Source organism: Hyaloscypha bicolor (assembly GCF_002865645.1).
Source record: "Hyaloscypha bicolor E unplaced genomic scaffold K444scaffold_182, whole genome shotgun sequence".
NCBI lineage: Eukaryota > Fungi > Ascomycota > Leotiomycetes > Helotiales > Hyaloscyphaceae > Hyaloscypha > Hyaloscypha bicolor.
The window spans coordinates 2545570-2565590 of record NW_020194684.1 but is presented as its reverse complement, the minus strand read 5'-3'; the positions used below and the strand labels follow the sequence as shown (position 1 = coordinate 2565590).

Here is a 20021-nt window from a genome sequence, read left to right as displayed (position 1 = left end):
CGACACGAAGCGCTGGCCGCGAGAGTTCATTTGAGAGAGAGCTCAAAGGAAGAGTATATATAGGGCAGAAAATGGATTTGAAAGTCTACAAAGCAAGCCTACCAAGGAAATGAAAAGAGCTGGTGGAGGAGGGGATAGAAAATACAATCGCGCCTTGAAAGCCAAGGGTAAGGCGATGGCACCCCGGGTTTTAGACTTGATACATGCGCACACAGGTGAAATAGAAAGGGAATCATTTTTGAATTCTACCTTTATCCGGTTCATTCATAAAGTCGTTCAAAATGGGTATCTCTACTTCTTCTTCATCCTTCCCTCCTATAGCTTAACCCTTCCGAGACTCCAATGCCAATGCTGCTCGTTCGAGGAAAGCATTAAAGTCCTTAATTTGCTTCAAGATGCCTCCAGAATCGCTGTTGTTGCTGACTTCGTCTGCAACTCGCTTTAGAAGGACCTCCGTACCGATCATTTCTCCGTCATAATCGGTATGCGAAGACTTTCCGAGGTCGATGGCTAACTCGATATCATGTACGGTTGTATTGAGTGTATCCCTCTCCTATCCAAGAGGTTAGCGGTATCAAAGTATACAGAAGGAGAAATCTTACCTGAGCTTTCTTTGTCTCATTTCCATGCCTGATTCGAATTTCATCCATCTTCAGGGCCACTTGCTCCCGTTCTGCTCGGATTCGAAGAATCTCCTCTCGCAGACCCAGCTTCTTCTTCTGTTCGTCTCGAAGTCGCTGCGCAAGAGAATGCGAATTGTCCAAATTTATTGTCTATGGCCATGATTAGCGGTTGGTCAGTGCATGGGTTTCAAAACTCACATGGTCCAGTAATCGTGTCTGTAACTCATCCCCAAAAGCCTCGACAGCTCGTAATTTCGTTTTGTACTCACGCCTCAAAATTGGATCTTCACATCTGTTGCATCCATCTTCTAAGGTGTCCAACCCAGCACCTATAATTTCCTGGCAAATTTGGCTGAGAACGTCGATGGCGTTCACACCACCTCGCTTCGTACGAGGAATTTCCGCATTCAAAATATCTGCATGAAGTTCATCTTCGTCGTACAATGGTGCTCGGCTCAATCGGTGGACAGTAACTGGAATAGGACTGCCAATGCGGACTTTCGGCTTCTTGGACATCTTTGATTTCGTCTTCACCGATGGCTGCTTGGGATGGCTTTGTTTGGCCGGGCTGGAAGCCGGACGAGACTTCCCCTTTAGTTTCTTCAAGACAGGTTGTCTTGGGGCTACAGGGCTATCCAGATCGGGAGACTCCTCGGGTACATGTCTCGATATTCGCCGTCCACGATTCTTCTTGAGCATAACAGCAGCTTGTTCGTCGTCGATAGCCTCAGCCTCTTCCTCTTCGACTGGTTCTTCCAGCTCAGGGGAATGCTCAACCACCTTCCTCCAACCACGTCTCTCTGGTTGCTCCGGAGACAGTTCGTCCAGTTCGTCATCTGCTGCAGAAGAAGCTTGAACGGGCTGTGATCGTGATGGATGTGTAGATAGCTTCGTCGCCTCGTCTCCTCTTTTGCGCTTTCTTTGATTTTGAGGAATGGGTGTCTCAATGGCCGAACTACCTTCCAATTCCGCCTGTAAATCCGAACTTGCAATGCTTGCTTCCAAAACAGAAACGCGTGTCCTATGGCCACTTCCGGGTGCGTCTATAGGACTCTCCGTAATCTCTTCTTGCGTTCGAGAGGGTGTTCTGGCGGTTCGCGGGGGCGGTATTATTGTCTCGGGTATAGTCTCAATAACCGTAGACTCCTCAATTGAGGCATTAGACGCCTCCAGGGCTGATGGCTCTTGCTGCACATCATCATGGATTGTATATATGTCTGGTCTGGGTTGAGATGATCGAGTGCTTCTTGCGGAGGATGAGGGCGGTGCATCGGTATCGAGCTTTCTCCTCTTCGCAGATGTATTTGCGTCATTTGCGCTATGTATGATCACTTGTAGATTATTTGCTTCTACAGCTCCGGAATCTACTGGTTGTTCGCGGTTGGCGGGTGTTCGTCGACTGGATCGTTGGGCAGGCAACTCGGATGGTGGGGATAAATCTGGCTGAGGTGTTCGTCGATTCGAAGGGACTGGCTGCAATGGAGCAGTAGCAGCAGCAGCAGCAGCAGCAGGAAATACGAGTCCGAAGTCAACATCTTTAACTTGACGCCTCCTATTTACTGTCGTCAGGGATTTGTCCAAGGTGGGGCGTTGCTTGTACTTACTGTGCGCCGCGCAACCTTGCCTGTAATCTCTCTTCACGCGCTGCAATGAATTAGCACTGTCATTCATCGTCCAGACTGAAATCTTACACGCCATAATGTGGGAGAATGGCAGCGTTGAATGATGAAGGCTCTCTTGATGGTCGTCCGTCGTCGCGTTTGGTGTTGTTGAAGACACGCGCCGATTAGTGAGCGTGTCTAGCACGTGACTAGAGATACCTTGACTCCATTTTACTTGAACCTGAACCTTCTACCTTAACAGCATTCAAAATCTTTTGTGGAGCTAGCGATGCTTATTGCTTTACTTGACCCATTCCTCATCTTCCTCTTACTTGAATGTAGTTCTTGATCTCCCTCGTCAGCGGGCCTTCTCGGCGACCCGTAAGGATGAACAAGAAGCTACTCCATTTGAATATCGAAAGTGGCAGAGCAAAGACAGCGACCTGGACAAGTGTCTTAAGCATGTTGTCATTGTTGGCTAGCTAGCTAATCTGCGGAGTTCTCTAATAAGAGGAGCAACCATTTCAGCGACGCTATATTCCTAGCTGCTTACGTCGCAATGACCATGACAAATGAAAGCGAAATGAAATGGATGCAGTAGTATCGACGTGCAAAGAGGAGGAAATGCTCAAATTCGCCATCAAAACGTACCGACATCTCATCCGAACGAAAGAAAGAGAAAATGATTCCCCTGTGTCTCGAGACGTGTTCCCCCAAAGCACTCCAGGACATACCCAGACGAGAAATGTCAAATAAGAGTTCAGTAGGAACACCTCTGCCGAAGATCGACTAAAAGTCGATCAAAGAAGTAGAAAGCGAGTAGAATAGCGAGTACGGCAGCCAAAATCGCAGGGACGAGCAGGCCGTGGTCCTGGGAAGGAGTGGCGGGCAATGTCGTCGCCTTGATCTTCACTGTCTTGTCACCGGCTGGAGCTGGAAGAGGGCGAGGCTTGCCGTATTGCGTGCTCGGACTGAACTGCCAGACCTCCTTGTGGCGGCCGGAAAGGACGAAATCAACGATGTACGGAACGACGGCCGGGACATCAGGGAAGCGGTGCTTCTCACCGTCCAAGAGGAAGCTCATGTCTTGGCAGCCCATGACGAAGGGTGAGATCCTTCACAAATGAGTACGAATTCGGAGAGAGATTACAAAGGGGGCTTACTTGAAGATATCACTCTGCTTCTCAGACTCCTTAAAGAACTTGGTAGCAATGGTCTTGAGAGTCTTCGAGTCAATCTTATCGTGCAGATTCAAGATCGTCTGGATTTCGTCATGGTTGTGTTGCTCGAAGACAGTCGCGAAACCATCGATGATACGACGAAGCTCCTCACTGCTGAAGTCCTCCTTTCTGGTGCTCTCGGAATATTTGCGGAACTCCTCGAGACCAGCTTCCATGGTGTGATGCTGGACCATGTTGGCCTCCATCAGACCCGGAATACCCGTGGCCTTCTCGATTTCAGGGAAGTAGGTCAACTCCTCGCCGAGTTGGTGGTGGTGGATGAAATCATAGGCGATACAGCAATACTTGAGGAAATCGGCTGCTTGTTGTGTTCCCGGGGTGATATGAGGTGCCTGTTGGTAGATTGCGTTGAGGGCGCGGAAGAAGGTGTTGTGAGTCATAGCCATGACTTGGGCATTCTTGATGCAGTGGTGATCGTGGGGGATCTTAGGAATGGTCGATGTGCCAGTATCAGAGATCAAGCGGAAGGGGGTCTCGGGCCTACGAAAGTTAATAATTGACAACTTCATAGTAACAGTGAAGTCATGCTCACCAGGATGGATACTCGCCACCAATACGAACAGGTCCATGGTTTTCCGGCAACAAGAACCACTCAACCGAACCCTTGGTTGCTTCGTCTTGGTTGGCATACGGTTGCTTCTCCCACGGCTTGAATCCCAAGCGCTCACGAGCCTTCTTGATCGAATAGGTACGAGTATAGAGAATGAACTCCATACGCTCCTTGATCAACAGCTTAGGTCTCTTCTTTCCCCAGCTCATAGCCCAAGTAATGAACTCAGCACTGTTGGCAAGGAACATGACGACTGGGGGAGGGATCAACCAAACGCTAGAGAGAGGAGTCTTATCACCAGCGATTGCCCAATACTTGCGGAAGAAGTTGAGAGGGTAGGCGGGCTGGTCATCGGTAATGTTGAAGGCTTCTCCGTCAACCTTGGGGGCAGTTGGATCGGTGATACCAGCAAGAAGAGCTTTCGCAGCAAGGAGCTCGAGTCTGGCGACGTGGCCTACATAGACAACATCCATGAAGATGTCGTTGTAGCCCATCCAGATCTTGTGGTTGCCATCCTCCAAAGCTTGCATGGTGGGAACCACATTCTGGAAGTCACCCTCACCGTAGAGTGCTGTTGGTCGGACGGTGCAGGTACGGATACCATTCTTGCCGTTTGCCTCCAGAACCAACTTGTCACCAATAGCCTTGGCAACGTGGTAAGGGTCTCCTTTGCGAATGACGGGCACGGCCAAGGTTGGGTAGTTTTCGTCAGCGTGGTCATATGCTCCACCAGTTCCGGCGATGATAGGTCCAGAGGAGGTGTACACATATGCCTTGACGGTTCCAACCTCGGCAGCTACTTCGAGAAGATTTTGATTGCCTTCGATGTTGACACGGAAGGTCTGGGGGACAAGAGAGTGATCGATGTATGCGTGAGGGGACGCAGTATTGATGATGACGTGAGGTTTGACTTGCTCCAAGACGAGACGGACTTGCTCGATGTTGGTGATGTCGCCGATGTGGTATGTAACGCCTGGGAAGTGCTTTGTAGTGGGACGACGCGACATAACAGCGACAGAGGTGCAGCTTGGTTCATCGAGCAAGAACTTGACGACATGGTGTCCGAGGAAGCCACAGCCACCTACAACGAGGACAGTACCGAGATGAGGACCCGTAGAGTCGTGTGTTTCGAGGCTGGTGACGCTGGACATACCCGGGGAGCCGGCACCTTCCCTCGCGTGCGCCTCGTCAGAACATACTGACGAGGATGCCATAGGATTGGCTCGTTTGACTGGCTGTTGGTGATTTGAATTATGTAATTATTGTTGAAGTAACAGGTTTAGTGTGTAGATCGAAGTTGTCGAGGGATGAAGAGGACTGATCCGAAAATGGTCTTTTGATATTGAAGTGGTTGAGTAACAAGCGAGACACGCCGATGACGAGAAAGGGAGCTTTAAGAAGTCCGGTGCCGGAGGTTTTGGACAAGTGAATGTGCAGAGTGAATGTGAACACAATTCACCTCCTCAACCATTCTGTGGGAAAGTCGGGGCAATGAAATTGTTATCGAGGAGAATGATCCTACTTTTTAAAGTCTCGAATTGTCTTCTGAACGATCCTTCGTGCCTCGTGCCTTCCGCGGATTCGGAAGGAGCTCGATAGAGCTCATAAACAACCCCTGAATGGGAGAGAGCCAAACAGCAGGTGATCTTGAAAAATTTTCACAGTGGAAACATTTAGCAGCGGCTAACGAAATTGCGTACCATATTTAAATAGTTTAGGCAAGGCTACTAAGGACTGGACTCAGATTTTGTAGCATAGCCCGCTCAACGTCAACGAAATGGAGGAAAGCGAGTAGCCTTCGCAAAGCAGCATTGTGATTCTAGGAAACTTGAAGTATAGACCTGAGCTGCATCTCAAATTTAGTGGGAAGTGATGGGGGGGCGGGGTTTCCATTGGGGAACAGGCACAGTGGCAGTTCTTGCCTTTGTTGCTCTTTGTCAGAAGAGACGGTTTTACTTTTATTGTGTTTTGAGCTTGCAATGTCACAATCCGGGCCGTCTTCATGAAGATCTGACATTGAGAATATTCAAGCGCCATAATAATGAGAGGTTCATATGTGAATGAATGTTCAGCCTTTCAGGGGACACCATCGGGACTCGAGAGGAGTTGTGGGGGAAATACGAGGTTAAAAAATGTTTGCAATCGGCATGGGACAACTAGGAGCGATTAGAAAGAATAAGAAAATGAAAATGAAAATTGGCAAGCACAGTGCAAGGGGGCTGCGAGAACACTGTTTATTGTGGAAGGCTGAAAGAAAGTAGAGTGTAGTGAAGGAAGTGAAGTGAGGTTTAGGCGAGGTCGGAATTGATAGCTTGTAACTAAACCCGAAGGGGCAGTGCACCAAGTGAGGAAAGCGGTGCTTAGTCATGCTCGCACACCAGCCCTTTTCACACTGACCACTTGGCGGGAGGTTCTTATAGTAAAACTCGGAGCAGGTTTGGCAGATATAGCTGGCACAAGCAGTAGATAGACGGAAGAAATGGGCAAATGTGGTCTTTTTGTTATGCTCTAAGTCTTTTGACGTTTCTTCTTGGTCAGTCTCCCGTCTTCTTGCTTCGAGATCTCCACATCGTCCTCAAGCTCATCTTGCAGCTGTTCTTCAGCCGCATCATCTGCCTCATCTTCCGCACCACCTTCCTCCTCTCCATCATCCGAGCCAACTTCACTGCCCTCTTCGTCCGAGTCAAGGCCGAAAGCATCATCAACGTCACCGGTAATATCGTCCAACTCAACACCACCATCGCTATCGAAGCCTGCAAATTCTTCATCATCATTTGCTGCTTCGACTTCACCTTGTGTTGTTGATGCACGATCCGCGACTGAAGTATCCGCTACCGATTCATCATCTCGCTTCCTCTTCTTTCCCATCTCTCCTAATCTACCCTGCCGACCCTTGACGCCCTTCTCCTCAGCACCCTCAATAATTGGCGGAGGCGTGAACCACGGAATCTTGCCTCTCAAGAAATCATTTAAAACCATCTTAGCCACACCATCAACATCTGGTTCCCCGCCATGAAGAAGTCTTCCTCCTTTTCTCGCCAGCTTCTCCAAGAATTCTATGTGATCGTTGTAACCTTTAATTTGATATGTTCTCTCAATGTGCTGTGGCTTGGTTTTGTTGAGCACGGCTGGGATATATTGTTCTGGGTTCTCAACATTTTCGACTCGGACAACACCTCGTAATAAGATATCTTGTGGTGTGTCTGTGTTGCTGGGAGGAACGACTCCTGGACAGTCGATAAGGTAAATTCGCTTCATGAGCGTAATGTATTGCCAAATCTTGGTTTCTCCTGGTATTGGCGCGACGGTGCAGACCTTCTTTTTCCGGAGTGTATTTATGATAGAGGATTTTCCTGTGTTGGGGTAGCCGATGAACCCAACAGAAATTTGTTTGCGGTCGGAGTGGAGGGAGGAGAATTGTCGTAGCAGTTGGATAAGAGAACCTTTGCCGAATGAGTTTGTGATAGACGCGTGAAATGCAAGTGTTGGATAGTCTTTTGAGAGATATCTGACCCACGAGGCCTGAGAATTGTTAGTATTTGCAAACATAAAAGCTTGAAATATAGTTATGTATGAATCATTACTAAGAAAACCACCACAAGCCACCAACATAAGGGCAGAAGTGGATTTCAACTCAAACGAAACACTGCCAAACTCTTTACGACAGACTCCCCAAGACGGTGAGCTATCTACTCGAGACCCGGAAGTCAAGAGCGGCGAGAATGGATTTAATCTACCAAAGTTGTAACAGACGGCCTTCCATTGTGAAGAGCACGCAAATGCAGAAGGAGCCTTGACTTAACGATGGAACTGGGGAACAGAATTCGGAGAAAAGGGGTACCTACAGCAACACCTGTAGGCACCAAATCGCACTTATTCAGTACGAAAATTAAGTGCTTGTGTGGTGCTTCCTCTCGAATGTATTTTTCGACACTTCGACATCGTGTTCCGAGGGGATCTCGGGCATCCAGGACGTGAATAACAACATCCGAGGAGTCGATGACCTTGTATAGCTCGTTCCATATTCGCTTGCTTTGTCCCTTATTGAAGATTGCCTCTCTAGCACTGGTGATATGTCCATCATCGGGTATTCCCGCCTCTCCAATCGCTTCAGCTTCAGCTCCAGAGTTTCCGCTCAGTAATTTTGCTTGTTCCAGGCGGTCGAGATATGTATCGTGGCTCTTGACACTGTGGTCTGCCATATCTTCCAACGAGCTGACTCCAATCTTTACTCGTTTTCTTTGTGCCTTGGGTCCAAAAGTGTCTGCGAACGGTGTGGCCTCCACAGTCATCTTGGCCTGGTGTTCCTTTATTCCATTCTTCCCTTGCCCATCTCGAATCAAAGTCATTGGTAATTTGTTGCTCTTCAGAAGTACACTAACAATTGAATTAGTATGCAGTTTTCGAGATTTGTGAAAGAGGGCTAAGGAGCTGAGGCCCAGCTCCCGAGACAAATTGGCACGGCGGCCCCCAAAAAAGTCACTGGTATTGAGCTCTCAAACGAAGAATAGCAAATTCAAATAGGAAAGAGCCTACCTGTATGGGTCTGAAGCTCGCTCAGCTATGGCTTCTCTGAAGTTCGTGAGGGCATCTTGGGAAATTACTCGGCTGTTCGAAAACCACTGCTTGAAGTTAGCTCTTTTCTCGACGCAACGCACCCGGATATACTGGCTTTTCTGTTCGGTTCAACGCGTGCTTGAGGAACTTGTTTGGACTGGAAAGCTGCAGCTTTGGTCTCGATCCCCCTGGCATTGTGCTGCGCAGTGCCTTTTGTCAGGACGTTCAAAGCCTTGACCTTTTTGGCGCTTCTGTAGAAGTTCTCCCCCTTGACTTTGACATTGGCCATACCATCTCCGACCTTCCCCTCCCGAATCTTGCGATTCTTTTCCTTCTTTCCGGTACCCATGGCTGCGTTGGTGAAGGTTGAAATTGCAACTTGGTGGGGAAATGTTTTTTCAACATTTTCTTCTCGTGTGGCTGAATGTGGCTAAACACGCTAAGGCTAAATTCTGTGGCTTGACCTCCTTAGCTTCACGCTAAAAATTGAAGTTCGTCCTCGGGACATTGAACTTCAACAAACTGCACCACGCCAATTCTGTGTGCGAACCGCAACGATGCGTGGGCCATCTCTATCAGCCAAGTCCCTGAATTCATTGGCACGATGTCAATGCTCAATCACCTCAATTGCTCACAGATCATTCGCCACGAGCAGCCCCCTTACAGCAATTAGCCCCGTGAGCCCAAAGTTTATCGAAGTTCCAACTACACCTCAACCTCAAGCCCGCCAGAAACTCGATATCAAAGGAACACTTCCCCCTCCTCGAAATCTTTTCCCCGCACGAGCTCTCCGAAAGACATCCAAAAAGTACTTGGATGCCCTCACGAAGGAGCCAAAGGAGCAACGCGAACCTACGAACGAATATGTAGCATGGAAACGGCGAATGGCTGCTTCGAGGAGGACGAATCTGCGGGAAGGTCTGGTTGAATTATACAAGAGGAAGAAGGATCATGATGGGGCGGTTGCTGTTCGAAGCAAAATTAAGCAAGAGGACCGGAACAGACGACTTCGTGCACCTCAGCGAGAGGATGAACGGTTGACAGACCCCACGATCAAAGAAGCCAATCGAATTCTCCAGTCAGGTCCTATTCCAGATCCGAATCGTGAAACTCGGGTAGCGGAGAAATCTGCTCGGGTTCAAGCCAAGGAAGCTGCCAGGGAGGAACAACGGAAGAACGCTTTACACACACTGTATATGCAGGCTCGATCATTCATCACGACCGAAGAGCAATTAGACGCGAAGATCGAGGAGATATTCAAGGAACCACGTGAAGGCGAATCTGACAACATATGGGACAGAGCGGCCCCACTCAGTATTCAGGACATGTTGGCGTCGATCAACAAGACGGAGAAGAAAGCAGTGAGCTTCCATTCTGGCCCTGCTCAAATTACAGGGCAGAGAATGAAGAAGATTGCGGAGGAGTTGACCGGTGGAAAGATGGACTAGATTTGGACCTGATGTGTATATTAAGACGAACCAAGGATAGATGCCTTCTCCAATGTATGAATGTTTACGGAGGACTAGGTCCTGGATCTTCAAGAATGTCTCCGGGTTCTTAATTCGACCCAGCTGGAATATTGCCATTGCTTTCTTCGACCCCTGTGCCCAAACACTCCGCCTTTGTCGTTTCTATTGCATGGAAGTCTCCAAAACCCATTGCGCCTCCGCAGCGATTGCTTTTGGCTCCTCCAAAAAGACCAAGTGACCAAGTTTCTCTCATTGCACGAAGCGAGAGACCGATGGCAATTTCAGTTCACGCTGTAACATGTTTTCCTTTTCTGGCATTCTTTCAAGCACCTTCAAAACTATCGCCCGCCGCCCCTCTGTGCCGTTACCTACTGCCATACTAGCGTTATATACCTGTTGATACTCTCGAGCCGCGTTGCCTTTGATGAACCTGGCGGGTGTGTTGGCGAGAATTTGTTTCTCAAACTGATTCTTCTTGCCAAGTTTCCGTTCCGTGAGCGCCATGCGAAGCGTTCAATAGCCATTTATGTGCCATTTTCTGCCATTTCAAGTATTTGTGCCTGCGCCATGATTTAGCATTGCTTGCTGTCAGGATCAAAGTCTCACAACCTTGCCATTCTGCCAGGGCCAATCTCTGCCTCTTGTGCAATCTGACGATTTCAAAGAAGTTGAGTCCTCTTTAAGAACGCCATCGTATTCGGAGCATCAATTGGATTGTTCTTATTCATCCTTTCCTGGACGCATTCGATCAACACCATGCCAACGACGACTTCTTTCCTCTGCTCCAAGAATTCTCTGGCAACAAGTCCCCCCCCAAAACATTGGTACTAGAATGAATGGATCTTCAACACCTACCTTCTGAAGCAGTTTATCCAGATCCTCTGCTGCCTTCTCAGCATAAGTTTTCGGTCTGCGATTGTTGGCCAGAGGGTTGACTTCAGACTTTCCAAAACCAGCACGATCGTGGATGTAAATTCGAACGAAGGGTGAGAGGTGCCAGATTACCAACGGCCATGGCGATGATGAGCCTCCAATGTCAGACACTAGAATCACAAGTGGTGTTCCTGGGATGCGATCCGGCCCGATGGCCGAAAGGAAGAGATTGTGGCCATTAATTGATATCGCCATTGGGAAAATCAGCCTGGATGGAATCGAAGAGTGCGATGTATCCGCGTGATGTGCAAAGGAGCTCAGATTCAGCGGTGTGAACAAGAGGTTTGGTGGGAGAGCCCGAGCACGCATTGTACAGCACACGGGATAATTCTCGGTATTGACGCCTGAGCGAATGGTACCTAGATGTAGAGAAACTAGATTCCTCGCAGCAGACTACATGCGAGTGCGTTGCTTTATGCCTTAACGAAACTTGAAGCCGAAGACGAGGGCAACGAACCTCACTGCCCGAAAATATGAGCGGAAGGGGTCGAAAGGGTGTGCATGAATTGTCACACATTGTCTTTAGCTGGCTCGCACAATTTCCATTTCTATGGCTAAGCATTTCTTACGAAAGAACTTTTCTTCTCAACCCAGGCTACAGCTCAACGGCGCCTCCCCATCCCCAAAGTCGTTCCCCTCACGCCTCTCCCTCATCACCACCTAATCTCAAAATCCCAAGTCTTGTCGATCCACTTCTCAAGACCCGTCGGCGCCTTCCATCTCTCCTTCGGAGCTGCCTTCTCCGCCTCTAAAATATGCTCTGGCGCAGCCTCTTTATACTTCTTGGCGAATTCCGCAATATCTTTGATGAGGTCGAAAACCAGCTTATATTGGCTCGATGTGAAGCGGTCGATTTTATATATTTCGGGCACGTAATATTTAAGAAAAGTCTTCCAACGCGTTATGATAGGCTCTTTGAGCATCCCTCTTCCATCTTGAAGTAAGACGAGTCAGCGGTTTGTGAGTGAAGGGAGAATTTCTTGGGTGGGAGGATGGGGAAGGAAAATGGTTACGCTTACGTGCGACGCCGACGATGAATGCTACTTGAAGGAACTCTTTCTCTTCGAAGATCACTTGTCTGGTAGTTTTGTGATCTGGTTTTTCCATTCTAGAGGAGACGAGTGACTGCTTGCAGTGGTATTATTGCGTCTCTGCCTTTGTATTTTGTTTCCTGAGTTGTCTTCACAGAAGAGATCTGTTCAAGGAAAATGAGATGGAAAGAGTTCTACAAAGTTGTATGATTTATAAGGAGCATAGATGAATCGCGTCCGCTTTTAATTTCAGAACTGTCGGTTTGCTGATACATTTTGAATCACATGGTCACTTGGCTTCCATTATGTTGATTTCGTGGATGTCTTCTAGTAAAGAGTATTAATTTAATTTAAAACTACAAAGCCCCGCATGCATCATCAATGATCCTCGCATTTAAGTAAACCCACGCATCACTTTCAGTCGGTGCCTCCATGCATTCATCAACCACTCCGGAAAGTCCCCTGAATGCAAGCCTGCATGACTCTATCCTCGGTTCTCCCAATCCCACCAGGATACTCCAATCCATTCTCAGCACACCTACGGCTGACAAAACAAACTATTTCACCTGTAGTTCAAGCATTAGCTTCTCAGACACTTCCCTCCAACCAAGCTGGGAATTTACCTCCAGATATAAGAGCCTGCGCCATATCCTCAGCTCTCTTCTCCATACCAATTTTTCCAGCCGCGAAGAAGCAAATCATGTCCGCCAACACGGCATTGATGTTTGCCAGCGGACCGCCATTCAAGGCGCTCTCATGCATCGCGATAAGTGTCAATATATCCAAACCGTATACGTACGAGTTGATAAACTGTGTATAAACTAGCATGGTTTCTTGCCATAACTTCTCAACTACCTGTGGACTGCCGTCGAAGTCAAAGAATCTGTAGTTGTCTTCGTAGAAATCGAGGTTGAGCTCACCCATGATTCGCAAGATGGCGGTCCGGACTAGGTCTTGGGTCCAGTACCGCGTCAACGATGCTGAGTCCCAAGAGTTGACTGGGAGCGAGGGAGGTTGGCTCGGGAATTTGAGTTGTGGAATTGGCCTTAATGTTAGATTTTTGAATACTCTAGTTGAATAGCCAGGGAACGCATCCGAGTTAGTTGGCCCTGGGTCGACGGCATTGGTGAAAGCTGTACGAGGTGGAGCAGGTTCAGATCGCATAGGGCCTGTGAAGTTTGAAGACTTTAGGTTATCTCTATCAGAGATGTAGGACGCCGAGTTTGAGCTTGGATCGGCACCCACATTTGTTGATGGATTGGGTGAAGTGGGTCCTGGAGGTGTTTTGAATCTTGAAAGCAGCGGCCTATATCTCGGTTGCTTGTACGAAGATGGACTTGCAATATCTTGTTGAGAAGCCTTCGGAGAGATCGTCTGGTTTATTGCCGAAACTGGTAGATCATATCCAGGTGATTTCGATGGACTTGCCGTTCCCGAAGTCGGCGGAGCCACGGCTGCTACGAAAGTCAATCGTGAATAGGCAGATGTAACGGATGGAGTACCGCGGCCGCTCGCAGCTTTCCCACTGTCATATTCATTGATCCATGATTCCAGTGGACTTGTTTCAGTAGGTCCTGGTGTTGGCGAGAGATTTATGTTGTCAAACCTGTGGATATGTCGAGCTGTATCTCGTGGTCCCAGGTCTTTGAAACCAGTAAAACCGTCTGCGTTACTCGAGGTAGTGGGGGATCTGCCCCCTGTTCCATATTTATTGTTCCAGTTGGACATCTCTGGTTGAGGACATTAGCAAGTGTGCGAGGATACTGAGCGAAGTAGGATCTCGATGGTGGAGACGCGAGTTCTTATGCCTGAATGTATCTTGATTCTTCACTTGTTCTAGTAAACTCAAAAGCCGAGACTGTGAATAACAAGCGAGTTTCAGCCGTTTGTGACTCATTCGTAGCCATAACTTGGTGACTGGAGGTGGTCCTGTCCTTTGACTTTCCCTTCCGAGAGTAATATTGAATTCGGTTCCAGGAATTCACTTGATACAATCGAAGAGAGAAGGACTGAGCGAGTAAGTTTCATCATTCATAATAAAGAAGCCATTCACAGAAAATATAATGCATTATGCTGCTAGCTTTTATGCCCTCAGCAGAATCTAATATAAAAAACCCACACTCCCACCCAGACTTCTTGTTCAACTGCACCTCAAAACATCTCCCAATCAACGCGATAGGACAATATCGAAAGGCATAACGCACTTTGAACATGGAACCAAACACGGACGCTAGGGAAATAAATATCAAAGAAAGGACATTTCCATTCATTTTCCAGGGACTGGGCTTTTTCCTCGTGAAAGATGGTGCTCCAGAGTCAGAGTTAGAAGAAGAACCGAAAAATCCTCGTGACATTAGCCATCTCTTAAAGAGAGACTATAAATACGAAGCTTTTCCGTTCCCAAATCATTATGCTAGTGAAGAGGCTACCAGCGAGACTGCCCCTCAGCAGAGCAATCAAGTATTGAACGATACTAATTCAGCCTCCCCGAATGCTGACGCACCAGCAATAGACGAAGACTGGCCCGACCTCGCCGAAGTAATGGAACTTTCAGACGACGAATGCTTCTTTCACTATAACCGTCTTCTAGGTGGAGACTACCCCTGGGAGAGACTGAACGAACTCGTACTTTTGGGCATGGAGGAGAAAGACATGGATATCGATGACTTTAAGGAATGGCAGGAAATATGGAAGCTTCATAGTCGGTTTCGAGAGACCAAGATTAAGGACGCCAACAACATTGAGGATATAAGATACACCGTCCATGATATCTTGCTCTGGACCTTGGTCCTCGACTATTATTATGATGTTCCAGAAGCTGACAGTGAGTTACTCAAGAAGTGTATCAAGAGCTGAAATGATACTGACTGCGAACCTGCGATAGGCATCATAGAAGCTTTTGGAAAGAAGTGGTTGACGTTGCTGATCCAATGGAAAGACATCATAATCGACATCAAGCTCATCAATGGCAAGTTGCTCCCAGTGAATGGTGTTGCGGAATCCGAAAGATATTCTGACTAGAGTCCTGAAAATGCGCGGTTGGAAGCAAGAATGGCCAGTCCGTGCCGTCACATGGGGTGGTATATCGTTGAACTTATTGAAAACATACGATAGATTTACAATTCTTTTTTGCAAATGCGAACATCACAATGTGCTTGGAATAGCTTCGGGAACGCTCATTCACTAGTGTGCTACCCGAACATCCCTGAGTTGCACGAAATCTCTCCCACATAGTGTTTGCCATTCAAATCGATCCTTATTGCTGACGAATACGTCATTCTGTTTCTCGATGCCCCGTGCCACCATATCATACACAAACTCGCGTTGAATATGATGTCTAGTATACGGAAGTAGCAGAGCGCTTGAGTTGTTGAGGCGTTGAAATACTCTCTCTGGAATTCGAAACCATTGCAGCTAGCTGGATCGTTGTTGAAACTGAGGCTACGATGCCGATCTGATGAGATGGAAGGCGTTCGTGGAGGATACTCGAGAATTTTGATCAGTGAGGGAGAAATTACCCTATAGTGAAACGTTGGTAGACTGGTATGACTGGAGCCGGCGATGCTCAAGAGCGCCCAAGGGAGCTCTCCAAAGCAGAAGTTGCGATTGATCTAACTAGTGTTTAACGACGCGGAGGCGATTTGAAGTTGTCCACCATATTAATGCTTGAAATTCTATATGCCTTATTATATTTAATATATTAAAAAATTAGATTTATATAAATTATTCTTTTGAATTTCATAATTAATAAACTAGTTATTTTGAGTTTTATAATTAAATTATTAACTCCATTAAAGTAATAGGGATTTATGCCCTATTAAATTATTAAGAGAAATAATAATTTAAAGTAATAGGGATTTATGCCCTATTAAATTATTAAGAGAAATAATAATTTAAAGTAAAGATTATAGTATAATTAATAGGTAGTAAAATCGTATTTCTTGCGAAACGCGTTTTGGTGGACCTTGCTAAAAAAAAATCGCATTTTAAATGGTGTTTCGCACGCGGGTTGTGTGCTTCGCGGTTTGGCGCGTCCGTGCCCACCCAGCCACGCCTGCCGGCCCCGAAACGTTGCGGCCCCGCTGCTGAGGGACCGCGCTGGAGCAAAAATAGGAAGTACTTGAAGATTGGAAAGTATAATATAATAATGACAAACTATATCTTCCTCAATCAATATCACGCTGGAGTCCAATTTTCCCATCTGTTGACATCGAGGAGTCTGTACTCTGAGCAACCCTCGGGCAGCCCAGAACCCCCTCTCAATGTATACCGGGAAGCGCCATCCCCGCTTCCCGCCCCGGTTCCGACCCCATCAACGACCGCCCGCTCCTTGAGCTTGTCGTTGATGTGAATAAACTTTTGCTCCCATATACCCAAATGCTCCTCCTCTAATATCTCCCCGCCATCAAACTCAGGTGACCAGAACCAACGACGTTCTGGTGGAGGAAGAAGGTTGTTAATCGCGTTTTCGAACGACTTGAACCAGTTCGGCTGCTCAACGCGGACCAACCTCCGGTCCTTGTCCTTATCACTGGGTCTCTTGTTGGGCTCGGGCGGCTTTCCGTAGTATGGAATAGCCACGCCGACAACACACTGATATTCACTCTTGCTCTGGTTCAGCTGCCGACCTTGACGGGGATGGATCGAATTCGGGTCGGACTGGAGACTGTAGCAGCCTTCCCCGATCAAAGCTCCACAACTCCAAACGCCCTTACCATCGAGGCCGGGACCGCCGTAGAGGTAACGGATTCGAACTGAAGGATGGACGAGCTCGTTCGTCTCCGGAAGACGAGTGCGAAGGTGAGCATTGTCTTCGTCATAGTACCTGCCCGGTTCCCGCGGATTCTTGTCCTTTTTTATTCCCTTGAGTTTGCGACAAGGCTTTGCCATCAGATTGAAGACCCGATCAAAGTAGGTGGTAACGCCGTGTGGGTTGTAAATACGTCCCATGCCCCATTCCCGAACCTGGACGCCGGGATTGACGGACGAGAAGATGCGCTCCATTTCCTGCCTGCTGAACTCGACTCCGAGCGGTGTCAGTTGGTCCGCCATCCCTAGTGTTTCTCCCGTTAGCTCCTGTTGGTTTTGGAAGCTCTGAAACAGGGGCCATGGGGTACACCGTACATGCAAGGGCGATTGTAGCAATTTGCTGGTCCTCCCACCCCCCGCCAACATTGCCATGATTTCCGGGGAACCAGACCTGACGCAGATTCGTGTGGCCGTTGTTCCTCTTCCCCCACATAGTCGGGCGAAAGGCGGTGCGCCATTCGTCAAGCGCGACTGCGTGGAAGGCGTAATCCACCCTGGGGTGGACGTACAAGCTTTCCAACTGCATCTAGTACTGGATTATTAGACTAGGGTGTTCCTCGGGAGATGTTCCCACCAACTTGCCTCGCGTGCTCGACGGGTACTGCGACTTAGAGCAGTTTTCGGTATACCGAGGCTTCCCACTGTATCCCAAACGCCTGACAGGAAAAGTGTTAACGGTACATGTTAGTCCGAGATACCCGCAGATTCCCGAATGAACTCACCGATTGCCCGAACCCTTCCCTCCATCGGAAATTCTTCCAATTCGTTGCCATTTCCTTTCTTTGGACCGCCGGCGGCGCCGGGCTGGTCGACATTCTCGGCTACAGAATGCTGGGAATTCATCCTCGACTTTGCCGAGTCTCCAGGTTTTGGTTCGGGACTCTCGGATCGACGCTTCGATGTCATTACCAATTGGTGCTGCCAACTGATCAGTCCTATGAAAGGGAGCGATCTGGGTGGGCGGCATAGCCTAGAGTTACCGACCTTCGCCAACATGTCCCGGTATACCTTCGCCACTTGAGCCGCCTCATCGGTGCCACTCGTTCTGTTTGCCTTCACAATGTTTTGAAACAAAGTCTCTTTGTCCTTCTGGAGCTCTACCTTCAACTGACTCTTACTCCTAGGAGTGTAAGTGGGCTCGAATTCAGCGCGAGCATCATTCTGCTCCAAGGAACTCCTGGTGCTTGAAGGCCCGGGGACGCCAGATTCCTGAGAATGACCCTCTTTCACCTTCTGTTTGGCCTTTATGTTCTTCCAGAGTACATCGATCTCTTCGTTCTTTTCCATGTTCTCAAGGGTGAAGGCTCTCAGATGGAGCTGGTGATTAAAATGGGACTCGCTCGTCCAGGACGACCAGTGCGAGTAGTCGCCAAATATGTGAGGCAATTGCTCGATACCAGCGCGGTTGAGGAAGCCAAGAGAACACACCATGCCGGCAATGGAGCGAGCTGTGAAGGCGCCACGTGAGAAGCCAATGAGGAAAAGCTCGTCGTAGGGGCGGTAGTTGTCGCAGATGAAGCGGTAAGTCTCGGCAATGTCCTGGGAAACGAAACGGATGAATTCGACACCAAGCGTATGTCTTGACAAAGACTAGCTCTCACTTACCTGTGGAACTCCATACCCAAACGCCCCACCCAGGAGCTGGGCAAATTTTGACGTCTCGGTTCCAGCTCCCGGGTGGTAGTAAATGACCTGAGGCATGCCAGAGCAGCAGCTTCGAGAGAAAGCGCCTGACAAGCGGCTCACGTTACTGGCGGGATCCGCCTTGTCATTACTTTGAGTAATTCATATTAGATCTTTAGCGATGGCACGGAGTTTAACAATGTTGCGCACGTGTTGTTCCATGTCCCATCACAGCAAACTATAAGCCGTTTGGTATTAGGTGCGGCGCGAACCCCGTCATCCAGATGGGCGCAACGCACGGCGTGTGCTGCGAGAAAGCCGTGTGGGGTGTTTGGAGGCATTGAGAGGTCTTACGTGCAAGGATTTCTGCAGAATGCGACGACTCTAATTCTAGTTTATCAAAAGATGGAGAACTTTACGCTCTTCCTGGGGCCATCAGTCTCAAGGGTAGGTCCTCAGGTATATATGTAGTGAAGCCCAAACGACGAACTGGAGCCTGATATGATTATGACGTGTTGGGCAATGCATGTACGCTAGTTGAATGAGGGATAGCTTAAATGCAAATGGACTTCTCTGGCCTTTGACTGTGGCATATGGGTGGGGTTGATTGCTGCTGTATGCTGTGCTACGCTTCTCCTCCTATTAAATCGCGGTGTAGGACAGGACTTCTGTACTAGGTTGGATTCTTAATTAATTGTTTTCTTAAAGTATTAGATGGGAAAGGACTCTCACTATATAAATTTAAGACCGGGCTAGTTCGCTTAGGGACACTTAAGAAAACCACGAGGCCGATAATAACGCATAGCCGCTGCGACCGCCCACCAAACATTAAATAATGAGCTAATAGGTATTGAACTAGCTAAGTAAAGCTAGGGTCACGTGCTTGCAATGTAAACCAAGTAAAACGTAATGAATTAACTACTATTCTATAGTAGTAAGTAGCCCGTATATATAGCCCTGAACCCCCTAAGTTATATATACTAAACCCCTAAACCAGAGAGCCTTATACTAAACCATTTAACCTCAGCTAAACCGATTTAGCCTTATAGGGTATATTATGCCCTATATTAACCTTATAGGGCATAATCTACTTTAGTAATAAGCCTATAGCTTAAGTCCTATTAGTATATAGCCCTTAAGGCTCTATTTCATTAGTATATAATCCCTAAGGCTCTATTCCAGGGCTTACTAAGCCTATTAGGGGCCTTAGGCCCCTAATTTCAATAATAAATAGTAATTTAGTATTATATAGGCATATACTAGCTATTATATAGCTATCTAGACTTAATAAAATTAGGGCCGCTTTACTAAAATTCAAGCCTGGCGGCCCTATATAAGCTCCGGGGCTAGTCTTTAATTTTACTCTAATCTTGATTTAAGATTAAGAGAGTTATATAACTTCCTTATAATAGAGCTCTATTATTACTTATAGGCCTTCTAAGCCTTATACTTATTATAAAGCTCTTTCTTTTTCTTTATAAACTATAATATTCCCTAATTATATCTATAAAGCTCTCTCTTTTCTTTTATAAGCCCTTTTAAGCCTTTTACTTATAAAACCTTTTTCTTAAATATAGCTAGCCA

At 47.6% G+C, this 20021-nt stretch overlaps 10 protein-coding genes across 10 annotated transcripts; 2 read left to right on the top strand and 8 right to left on the bottom strand.

Annotated features, from left to right (window-relative positions):
* Nucleotides 1-199: 199 nt before the first annotated feature.
* On the bottom strand, nucleotides 200-2372 carry K444DRAFT_601648 (uncharacterized protein). Its single transcript, XM_024878693.1, has 5 exons — nucleotides 2315-2372; nucleotides 2228-2267; nucleotides 822-2175; nucleotides 603-773; nucleotides 200-553 (listed from the first exon to the last, which is right to left on the bottom strand). Exons 1-5 carry the CDS (start codon nucleotides 2319-2321, stop codon nucleotides 323-325), a joined length of 1803 nt encoding a protein of 600 aa, XP_024728265.1. The 5' UTR covers nucleotides 2322-2372; the 3' UTR covers nucleotides 200-322.
* Nucleotides 2373-3383: 1011 nt separating this feature from the next.
* On the bottom strand, nucleotides 3384-5166 carry K444DRAFT_647536 (putative sterol-4-alpha-carboxylate 3-dehydrogenase, decarboxylating; the record flags this gene model as incomplete). The annotated part of the gene is made up of 3 exons (XM_024885354.1): nucleotides 3384-3573; nucleotides 4097-4950; nucleotides 4987-5166. 3 exons carry the CDS (start codon nucleotides 5164-5166, stop codon nucleotides 3384-3386), a joined length of 1224 nt encoding a protein of 407 aa, XP_024728264.1.
* Nucleotides 5167-6301: 1135 nt separating this feature from the next.
* Nucleotides 6302-8949, bottom strand: K444DRAFT_620468 (NGP1NT-domain-containing protein). The gene is made up of 4 exons (XM_024881716.1): nucleotides 8688-8949; nucleotides 8552-8637; nucleotides 7861-8392; nucleotides 6302-7537 (listed from the first exon to the last, which is right to left on the bottom strand). Exons 1-4 carry the CDS (start codon nucleotides 8919-8921, stop codon nucleotides 6524-6526), a joined length of 1866 nt encoding a protein of 621 aa, XP_024728263.1. The 5' UTR covers nucleotides 8922-8949; the 3' UTR covers nucleotides 6302-6523.
* A 153-nt stretch (nucleotides 8950-9102) lies between these two features.
* On the top strand, nucleotides 9103-10366 carry K444DRAFT_620467 (uncharacterized protein). Its single transcript, XM_024881715.1, has one exon. It carries the CDS (start codon nucleotides 9130-9132, stop codon nucleotides 10018-10020), a length of 891 nt encoding a protein of 296 aa, XP_024728262.1. The 5' UTR covers nucleotides 9103-9129; the 3' UTR covers nucleotides 10021-10366.
* K444DRAFT_487072 (uncharacterized protein) lies at nucleotides 10297-10524 on the bottom strand (the record flags this gene model as incomplete). The annotated part of the gene is made up of 1 exon (XM_024873137.1): nucleotides 10297-10524. A coding segment is annotated over one exon (228 nt), but the record flags the coding sequence as incomplete, so codon positions are not given.
* A 368-nt stretch (nucleotides 10525-10892) lies between these two features.
* On the bottom strand, nucleotides 10893-11322 carry K444DRAFT_620466 (uncharacterized protein; the record flags this gene model as incomplete). The annotated part of the gene is made up of 1 exon (XM_024881714.1): nucleotides 10893-11322. A coding segment is annotated over exon 1 (391 nt), but the record flags the coding sequence as incomplete, so codon positions are not given.
* Nucleotides 11323-11627: 305 nt separating this feature from the next.
* K444DRAFT_636663 (uncharacterized protein) lies at nucleotides 11628-12081 on the bottom strand (the record flags this gene model as incomplete). The annotated part of the gene is made up of 2 exons (XM_024884027.1): nucleotides 11628-11908; nucleotides 11994-12081. The coding sequence occupies 2 exons, from the start codon at nucleotides 12079-12081 to the stop codon at nucleotides 11628-11630; spliced, it is 369 nt and encodes a 122-aa protein (XP_024728259.1).
* Nucleotides 12082-12446: 365 nt separating this feature from the next.
* Nucleotides 12447-13733, bottom strand: K444DRAFT_707608 (uncharacterized protein; the record flags this gene model as incomplete). The annotated part of the gene is made up of 2 exons (XM_024888167.1): nucleotides 12447-12562; nucleotides 12629-13733. The coding sequence occupies 2 exons, from the start codon at nucleotides 13731-13733 to the stop codon at nucleotides 12447-12449; spliced, it is 1221 nt and encodes a 406-aa protein (XP_024728258.1).
* Nucleotides 13734-14216: 483 nt separating this feature from the next.
* K444DRAFT_636661 (uncharacterized protein) lies at nucleotides 14217-15026 on the top strand (the record flags this gene model as incomplete). Its single annotated transcript, XM_024884026.1, has 2 exons — nucleotides 14217-14829; nucleotides 14890-15026. The coding sequence occupies 2 exons, from the start codon at nucleotides 14217-14219 to the stop codon at nucleotides 15024-15026; spliced, it is 750 nt and encodes a 249-aa protein (XP_024728257.1).
* Nucleotides 15027-15953: 927 nt separating this feature from the next.
* K444DRAFT_620463 (uncharacterized protein) lies at nucleotides 15954-18892 on the bottom strand. The gene is made up of 7 exons (XM_024881713.1): nucleotides 18648-18892; nucleotides 18420-18588; nucleotides 17799-18353; nucleotides 17537-17732; nucleotides 17397-17470; nucleotides 17130-17340; nucleotides 15954-17059 (listed from the first exon to the last, which is right to left on the bottom strand). The coding sequence occupies exons 1-7, from the start codon at nucleotides 18776-18778 to the stop codon at nucleotides 16182-16184; spliced, it is 2214 nt and encodes a 737-aa protein (XP_024728256.1). The 5' UTR covers nucleotides 18779-18892; the 3' UTR covers nucleotides 15954-16181.
* Nucleotides 18893-20021: the final 1129 nt, after the last annotated feature.

Coding starts and splice junctions, on each gene's coding strand:
- K444DRAFT_601648 (XM_024878693.1), bottom strand. Junction 774..821: donor AGACACGATTACTGGACCAT/GTGAGTTTTGAA, acceptor TCATGGCCATAG/ACAATAAATTTGGACAATTC. Junction 554..602: donor ATGAGACAAAGAAAGCTCAG/GTAAGATTTCTC, acceptor CCTCTTGGATAG/GAGAGGGATACACTCAATAC.
- K444DRAFT_620468 (XM_024881716.1), bottom strand. CDS start 8,921: ATGGGTACCGGAAAGAAGGAAAAGAATCGCAAGATTCGGGAGGGGAAG. Junction 8,638..8,687: donor GCGTTGAACCGAACAGAAAA/GCCAGTATATCC, acceptor AACTTCAAGCAG/TGGTTTTCGAACAGCCGAGT. Junction 8,393..8,551: donor CGAGCTTCAGACCCATACAG/GTAGGCTCTTTC, acceptor TTCAATTGTTAG/TGTACTTCTGAAGAGCAACA.
- K444DRAFT_620467 (XM_024881715.1), top strand. CDS start 9,130: ATGCGTGGGCCATCTCTATCAGCCAAGTCCCTGAATTCATTGGCACGA.
- K444DRAFT_620463 (XM_024881713.1), bottom strand. CDS start 18,778: ATGCCTCCAAACACCCCACACGGCTTTCTCGCAGCACACGCCGTGCGT. Junction 17,733..17,798: donor ACCGGGACATGTTGGCGAAG/GTCGGTAACTCT, acceptor ATCAGTTGGCAG/CACCAATTGGTAATGACATC. Junction 17,471..17,536: donor GGGAAGGGTTCGGGCAATCG/GTGAGTTCATTC, acceptor TTTTCCTGTCAG/GCGTTTGGGATACAGTGGGA.